Source organism: Octodon degus, unplaced genomic scaffold, assembly GCF_000260255.1.
Source record: "Octodon degus isolate 3935 unplaced genomic scaffold, OctDeg1.0 scaffold00216, whole genome shotgun sequence".
Classification (NCBI taxonomy): domain Eukaryota; kingdom Metazoa; phylum Chordata; class Mammalia; order Rodentia; family Octodontidae; genus Octodon; species Octodon degus.
The window spans coordinates 109404-118280 of NW_004524792.1; the positions used below are offsets into that span (position 1 = coordinate 109404).

Sequence of the window (8877 nt, forward strand, 5' to 3'; positions counted from 1 at the left end):
TCGAAGCATCAGCTCTTCTCCTAATATGCTGTCCTGCGTTGCTTTTTGCAGCTTTTATCCATGACCCAAGATGACTACAAACCATCTGATGTTAGTATATCCTTAGAATTATCATTTGTGTGTGCGTAAGTGACTTAAAAGTTACAAGCGGGGTGAGCTCCTCTGAGTCTATGTAGGGATGTATATTAGATGGCCATGAGCTTTTTGGTCATTTTCTAGCAGAAATTATATCTGATTCATTGCTGTTAAAACACTGACTCATGCTGTGACTGTGCATGTAACTGTATGGCGTTCGTGTACACTTAGGAGAGCCTTGTCCATCTGCGAGCTGTCGTGTAAGCGTTTTGTGCTGTGGCCGTTCTAATCATTGCATCATCTGGACGAGACACCAAGCATGCTCATGAACACATATGCACATGCATGCGTGTGTACTTTTATGTGTTTAGCTAGACAGTGACAGGGCCAAAGAGACAGAAGGGAGCCAGGTGTGCAGCCTGGCAGGCACACAGACCTCCAGAGGATGCCTAAGCTGAGTCCCTCGTCATCTGCAGAGCCACTACATGTGCTGTGGGGCAGGACCTGGTGGGCAGGAAGGTCTGCAGGGCATTGTTGCATGGTTCACCACAGGTGTGACAGGACCGGGGGGGGGGTGTTGCTGCGGCATTCTGTGCAGAAGAGGTTTGGAGAGATATTGGTTGCACAAGATTCACATTGCAGGAGGGTTTGCCTAGTCGAGGAAATCAGTCTTCCATCAGGTGCTGCCCATGGAGTGGAGTGGAGCCTGGGGAGGGGCCACCCGTGTGGACACCCCAGGCTGTGCTCAGCAGCCCCCTCCTGCTCCCCTGAAGGGCCTGCTGGTGACAGTGAATGGCAACCCTGTGGACTACCACACCATCCACCCGAGTCTGCCACTGGAGAATGGCCCCGCCAAGGCCGACCTGTACTCCACGCCCCACTACCGCTGGGAGCCCTCGGAGGAGTCCACGGGTGAGGAGCCAGCCCTGGGGCCGCAGTCGGGATCGCAGCCTGCTGGTGGCTTTTCCTTTGCTGCTTGCTCCGCTTGCTCATTACTGTTCCGCTGGTGTCTCGCCTTCCAGCCAGCATGTCTGAGCCCTGGCTCCATGTGGCTCCAACCGTTTGCAGTTTGTGTTTCCTTCTTGTCTTCAAAATAAGTGGCCCCTAGGAGGCAAATTTAAAACAAAATATTTTAGCCAGAGCTGGTGGCACACACCTGTCATCTCAGCACTTGGGGGAAGGCAAAGAGGATTGGTGCAAGCTGAGTCCAGGCTGGCCACATGACAGGCAAGACCCTGACTCAAAAAAACAAAATAAAACAAGTTTCAAGCATGTAAACTTTTAATAGTATAGAACCCACATGGGCAGGTGTATGAAGATTTAGGATTATATCTATATGTTGGTCTATCATTGATACTATAAGCGATCATTACTGATTTTTTGGACTGTTTTAAGAATGAGTCCTTTTGGGTCCATTAAGAGGGGCTGGCTCGGGTGAGGCGCTTGCCTGGACAGAGAGAGGCCTGAGTTCATTCCCAGAACTGGGAACGGGTCAAAACTCACATTCTGTCTCCATTTATTGTGTGGAAGGAAAGCCATTCAGGTGCGAATCGGTGGCCGGGGCTGAGATCTTAGCCACAGACTTGTTTTCAGTCTGCACAGCATTCTTTAAAAAAAAAAAAAAAAAAAAAAAAAAAATTAAAAAAAAAAAATCTAACTAGTAGCCAACATTTTTAAAAGCTACAGCCGTGACCTAAAAATAGAAATTTCTGGAATGGCTTGAGGAGTACGGACCTGGGCAGCTCCAGCTCTGAGCTCCGCAAGCCCCTGGCTGAGTCAGCCGTTGTTCCCCCACCCCCAGGTGCTGTGAGTGTCGCAGGTCAAGACAGAATTAGCTGAATACCGAGCAAAGGGCAAATCAGAATGCATGCAGGTAGCTAGGGAGAAGCTTGAGAAAAGGCAGATCCCTAATTTGCATCAGAGATATATTAAGCATCCTCTGAGACCTCTCTGCGCAGTCCCTTCCTGGCCTGGCCTGGCTGCTGTTCTTCCTGCTTCTCGGTACTTCCTGCAGTCGCCCTGACGGTGCCACTACCTGCTACCTGGCAGCACGGCACATCTGTCAGGTCATCCATCGTTCTCAGTGAGGTTGGATCGAGGTCAGCCTGCCCTGACACACACCACGGGCACACACATGTGCACACACACGCCAACTCAGTGGCATCTGTGAGTGCCAGCATGCTGCCCGCACGCAGGCGTTCCGGGTTCCAGCTCGCCCAGGTGGCAGAGCTCAGCGTCCAAGTCGCCCTGCTCTGTGCTGCTTCTATGAGAGTGTGTGGTGTTTGCCAACCCCCGAGGCCACCCGAGCACACTCATACCATAAATTGAACTTTCAAAAGTAAAATAAAACCTGGAAAGTGGTTCTCAAATGGACTCCATAGAGTCACACGTACGCGTCGCACACAGAGCTCTAGTGCAGTCAGACCTACCATCCCGCACTTCCAGGGTCCTTGTTCCCACGCGCACCCTCTTGGACTGGTGCCGCACAGAGGGGCACAGCCCTGCTCTGCGCAGGGTACCCCAAGCCCCTGTGGGTTAGCTCGGTGGTCACCGGCTTTCCTGTGGCTTAGTCTTCCTCTTTCTTCAGTGTGCTACCCGCTGCCTGCTACGACGCTTTAAGGGAAGCCCAGTTATTTTGAACAAAAATCCCAGAACAACTTTTTGATTGGTAACTTACAGCATGTCATGTCACACACTGCTGTGGGTCAGGGGCCTGGGTGTGGCCAGCTGGTCCCGGCTTGAGGTGCCTCGTGCTGTGGCGTCAGAGCCACCCCTAGCCCCACCCCGTAGCCCTCACTGCCTTGCTGGAAGCTGGCAAGTGGGCGACCAGGCCCCATGTGACACCATGGACAGTCACACCGGTGGCTGGCAGGTCTCAGGGATAGCTGGAGGAGGGTGTGTTCCATGTGCCAACGTGAGGGGCACCCTGTCTCACCTGTTCAGGAGCAGCCCAGCTCCCCTGGGTCCCGTTGCCCTCTTCCCTCCTGTGCTTTCCCAGGGATGGGCCCCCAGCACCTGACCACCCAGCATGATTCCATTTGAATTCTAGCAATTTTATTAAGTAGAAATAATTCCCAGAGTCTAATCAAAGGCTGTTCCGAAGCGGTGCCTGAGCCTCGCTGCTTGAATGTGTCTGTAGACCCCACCATCTGCGCGGTGCTCACATAGAGTATCTGTCCGTCTAGAAAAGAAAGAGGATGAGGAGGGTGAGCAGGAAGGATCTGAGGAGCAGAGGAGCCAGGAGGACAAGCGCAGCGTCCGGGTGCATGCCATGGTGTCCGTGTTCCACTTCATCATGAAGCAAAGCTACATCTGCGCCCTCATTGCCATGATGGTAGGTACCGGCTGCTCCAGGCTGGACTTGGTGCCCAGGGCGCCTGGCTCCAGGCCGGGGCGAGGGGCCTCGTGTCCTCCTGTCCCCAGGGCCTGGCGGACTGTGGTGGGCTCTGTTAGCGCTCACAGGCCATTTGCACTGCATGGCAGAATCCCATCCTCTCTGACTCTGCCTGCCTGCTTTGTAAATAGGGATGTGTGTTTCTCAGATTTGCTTATCAAATCCAGCTGTCCCTATTTTGCCAACTTACAAAGACATGTTGGGCAGCTTTTCTAGAAGGTATTAAAGGAATCCTAGGCTAGCGCACACTGCTTTCATTTCTTTGGGAAAGTGGGTGTGGATGACTTATCTGAGATGCAATAATCCGCGGCTGGGCGCAGGGCAGCCATGGTGCCCGTGAGCGCCCCATCCTGCCTGCCCCTGCCAACTCCATTTCTACCATTACAACTTCAGAAACAGAGATTTAAAAGTTCTAAGTTTTCTCTGTCCTAAAAACAGATTTTCTGAAAAACTGATTTGTAGTTTTGAGAAATCTAAAACACCATTCTTCCAAATTTTGTGTCAATGATGAGACCCTATGGACACCCTTGATGATAAACAATGGAAATATTTTGTAATTCTACGGAAAAATATCCCTAAACTCAGTTGTGCCGACACCTCAGTCCATCCACTCCCTCGATAAAGCAAGCTGCCACACACATCCGCACCTTCAGCACCCGCCTCCAGAGAGGCGGCAGAGCTGAGGCGCCTTGGGAGTCCTGGGGCTCCCATGAGGGTGGCCAGTCCCATTCTTCACGTGGAGTTCATTCTGTGTGCTGTGATTAATTTCTGGCCTTTCCAGTGCTCCCCTCTGAAAGGACTGCAGGTCTCTGCTTGTTAAATGCTGGTCACTTCTTGTAAGAAAGGTGGTGTGCAGTTCTGGGTCTGAGCTCTAGAAAGGGTGCACTTCCGGTGTTTCCTGTCTTACATTGGTAAGTCTGGTCTTTTTCTTAACAAAATAGAACTAAAACAAAAACAGCTTTGAGACACATTTTGTTACTTAGTAGAAAAGACTCAATTGGAAAAACAGCAGTTCTTGGTGTAAGACGCGCCCTGTGAGGGCACAGCCTCAGTGACTCAGCAGCGCTCCCTGCAGGAGCCAGGTCCGCCAGGGCGATTTGCACATTTATGCAAAGATCCAAAGCAGGAGGATCTGAGCTCCGCGCTGAACCCTGGGAGCCCCATCCTTAGATTCTGCACTGGGCCCTCCGCTGGACCCTCAGAGGCCTTGCAAAGCCAACACGCGTTCAGTCGTCCTCTCCTCCTTGCTTGCTTCTCTGCACACGTGAGCAGAGGGAGCGAAGCCTTCTGGGCTCCGAAAGCTTCTCCATGAGCCCGGGTCACACAGAGTGGCAACGTTGTGTCTGCGGTTCACACTGATGAGTGCCCCATGTACGTTATCCAGTAACAATCCACTAAATTTGTGATATATTGGATGTTACCTAGCCTTTGATACACACGATTTCTTTTCTTTTTTTTTTTTTTTTTTAATGAATTTAGGACAGGGTCTACAGGGTGTTCAGGGTCTCACTACATAGATCAGACTCATAGTGATCCTCCTGTTTTCAGCCTCCCAAGTGCTGGGATTACAGGTGTGCGCCACCACACCCAGTCTCAATCACTGTTTCAGCGCACCTTGGGAAAGTGGCTGGCACAGCAACCTGGGGTTCAGACCCCTGCCGCTGCTCTCTGCCTAAGCAGGCACTAAGGTCTGCTGAGCTCCTTGGCCGGCACTCACTATTTCTTTTTGTTTACTTTTTTGGTGCTTTTGTTTGCATTTTTTTGAGACAGAGTCTCACTATGTAGCCCAGGCTGGGATTGAACCCACTAAGCAGTGCAGGTTGGCCTCAGACATTCAGCAATCCTCCTGCCTCTGCCTCCTGAGTGCTAGAATTACAGACGCGCAGCACCACGCCTGGCTTGATACAAAACTAAGATTTTTAATGAAAATAATTCACATGATTTCAATTGTCAGTTACTAATTTGATTTTAAGAAAAGCAGGGTTTTTTTCTTTTCAGTTTATAAGTGTGTTTTTTTTGACCAGCACTTTCAAAGAACTCATCACTTAAAAAGCTAGTGGTGTTTCAGGACAATGTGAAAGTTGCTGAGAGGAGAGTCTTGCTTGTTCTCTGCTGGCCTCCTTCACCCTCATTCCCGTCCAGCTCGCCGGAAGCGATGCAGACCAGGAACACACCGGATTTTAGGGCTCTCTTGGTAGTTCATAATGTTCAAGAATGTGATTGATTTCAGTTAGCTCCAAACACACCTAGAAAATGTTTATGAACATCTTTTCATACACAAATCACAGTGTCAGAGATTTCAGAAGCATGCAGCAGGCTCTCTGACGTAGGGGTCGTCTGCTAGCCACTGTCGGAGGGCCATTTCTGATTCTTTGAGAGTGTAGTGGGAATAGAAGAAAACGTGCTATTTTTGAAGGAGGCCTGGCCCTTCGGTCCTCGCCCTGGCTGGACAGGGGCCAAGCCAAGCCTGTGTCACCTGCCCCTGGGGCCAGAGGCGTCGGTGTCTAACGCCAGCCTCCTGTATGCTCCTGACCTCCACCGCCGCTCCTCCGCCCGACTGCACACTTAACCTCATACCTCCCAATGTCTGATCGTTTCTCAGCACAGCTATGGCTCACACTCGTGAATCACTCATGAGCAATCCCAAACTGGGGACAGGAGAGGAGGAAGCTCTGGCCCCTGACTTGGAGACTACAAAGTAGGGCGAAAGGGAAGCAGCGGGGTCTGGCAGGGAGATGTTCTGACAGCAGGGCCCCTGGAGTCATGGACGTCACCCTCTGCAGCAGCACCCTTCCCCCTTCTCCCATCCTCCGCCACAGGCCAGGGCCATGCAGTCACTCCGCCGAGGGCCTCCTCCTTCTCCCTTGAGCACGTGGCCTTTCCCTGTAGGAAGCTGCGTCTCGGAGGGGGAGGCGGTACCTCACTGACCCTGACGCTGCCACCCCCAGGCCTGGAGCATCACCTACCACAGCTGGCTGACCTTCGTGCTCCTCATCTGGTCCTGTACGCTGTGGATGATCCGCAACAGGAGGAAGTACGCCATGATCAGCTCACCCTTCATGGTCGCCTACGCAAACCTGCTGCTGGTGCTGCAGTACATATGGAGCTTTGAACTGCCAGAGATCAAGAAGGTGCCGGGGTTTCTGGAGAAGAAAGAGCCAGGAGAACTCGCCTCAAAGGTAAGTAATTAGAAAGCAATGGAACAGAGCCACGGTAATCGGCCTAGTCCCACTGAGCAAAGCCTCACCACACGAAGCTCCCAATAGTCAGAGCTTTGCAGAAAATGAACATCATAAGCGGAGAACGATCTACACTGTTGTTTAAGCTTGAACATGTACCAAACCACGCTTTTAGCTTTTACTTAAAAATGATGATGCTTTCTACTTGTATAAGTTACTTTTAGTGTAAGTTATAGTGGAGCAGCACATAGATGTCATAGGAGCACACAAGGCAAAGCAAAAACCCAGTGTAACACCCAGCGAGGGGCAGAAGATGAAGTCTTTCCTCGGTAGGTTATCACTGCGTAAAGGGGCAGTAGTGCCACGTGGCTCTTACAGACCGCCATTTACTGGTGCCAGCAGGCTTTCTCCAGGATCATCCTGAAGCCGTTGAGCAGCAAACAAGCTCTGGCCGCCGTTCTGGGCCGTCTTCTTGCCGGCTGGCGCGCCCTCACCCGCCATTAGCACGGCCGCGGTCTCCGCATTGCATTGCGGTCTCATGCACGCCTCAGTCATTTCTGCTCGGGAGGTGAGGTCGCCCAACTCACTACCCAGCCTGTTAACAAAGTGGCCGGCTCTGAGTCCACTGCATGCACACTGGGGACTCGGAGAAGAGGCCATGCAGTGTACCACAGTGAGCCCTGGCACTGTCTCCCCCCCAGGCAGCGAGGAGGCTAGCATCTCTGAAGGAGAAGCGATGTGTGTAGCGTGAGTGCTTCTTGCCTGGAGCAGCCCCTGCAGGAGTGCCAGCCACGACTCCAAGGCAGCAGGGGCAGAAAGTGGTCCTTCTAACAGGTTTTTTACTGAAGGGTTTTGAGCTAAAGGACAATGTAATCCTAATGGGTGAACAGCCATGGCAAAGACGCTGTGCATTCGTGGACCGTGGAGAGTTCATTCACGAATTCGTTCCTCCATCCGTTCGCTCGCCCCCTGCCTCCCATGCCATTCTCACCTCTGCATTTTCTCCCAGACTGTGCCGCCCTAAAGCCCCCATTGTATGTCCACTTATAAGTCTTCATGGGACACTTTTCTTTCCCTCGTCTTCCATCATTTTCTCACACACAGAGAACTGGTGAGTCGGTCGCTCTGTAGAAGAGAAATCCAGAATCTCTGAGATTCACACTCTTGTTCGGTTGATGGTGGGAATCCATCCCAGCCTGATGCAGCGACAAGGAGATGTGGGAAAGGCGCCTGGCTAAGACGCAGAACGCTCTCCGCGAGCCTAAAAGAGCAGTGCTTTGGGAGGGAGATATTATTACTCATTTTAAAAACCAGATTCTGGGACACGAGGCTCTGCATTTGTATCTGAGTGCACCCAGAGCCTCAGAACCATGTGCCAAGTTCTGCCCTAGATGGTAACGCACATCTGCACGCCCCTAGCCTCCGTCACGGCGACGATGTTCATAAAAGCACAGCGCTGAGCTCAGATCAGTCAGTGGGATGGAGAGGAGTGAGGCCGGCCCTCTGGGCCCTGCTGATGCATTCCTGGCTCCACCACATTGTGCCACCTGCTGCTTTCAAAGCCTGAAGGTAGCTGTCTTCCTGGGAAAGATAGCCCCGCTGGTCCTGGTTCATTCAGTCTCTCTGCATACACATCAGATTCCTGTCCCTCGGGGATCTGGATCCACCACATACCGCTGGTAGGAATGCAGAGTGGGGCAGCAGCTTTGGAAAGTGTTCAGCATTTGGCAGCTTCTCCAAACGTTCCAGGCAGAGTTACCACCCAGCTACCAATTCCCGACCTGGGGTCGGGTGTGTAATAGAAACATAAGTGTGTTCACAGGAAAACTCACACACAAATACTCATGGCAGCATTTTCCAGAGCCATGAAACAGTGGCCACAAAAAAGGTCAGGCAACCTCCATGCACCTTGTTGATGAATGGACATACAAAATCTTCCTTTGGGACAGTGGATGTTAGTAAGAAAATGGACCAAAAACTGCACATGTCACCATGCAAATAAATCTTAAAAACATTGTGCTAAGCATAATCTTGAAAAAAGAACATATAGCATATTTTATATAATTCCATTTACTTAAATTGTCTAGTTTAAGCAAATCTATTCAAACAAAAAATACATTGGCAGTTGGCTAGAACTTGGGAGGCAGGAGGTTACTGCTCTGGAGATCAGTTTTGGAGCAAGGACAATATTTTAAAACTGATTGTGGTGATGGCACAACCTTGAGAATG

The 8877-nt window shown here is 51.3% G+C and overlaps 1 protein-coding gene across 1 annotated transcript in view; it reads left to right on the forward strand.

Moving 5' to 3' along the window:
* Positions 1-8877, forward strand: part of Piezo2 (piezo type mechanosensitive ion channel component 2) — a 181586-nt gene that overhangs the window by 76889 nt on the left and 95820 nt on the right. The window contains exons 8-11 of the mRNA XM_023705295.1: positions 52-90; positions 849-987; positions 3261-3409; positions 6418-6648. Coding sequence (XP_023561063.1) covers positions 52-90; positions 849-987; positions 3261-3409; positions 6418-6648 — 558 coding nt within the window. The remainder of the gene's footprint in view (positions 1-51; positions 91-848; positions 988-3260; positions 3410-6417; positions 6649-8877) is intronic.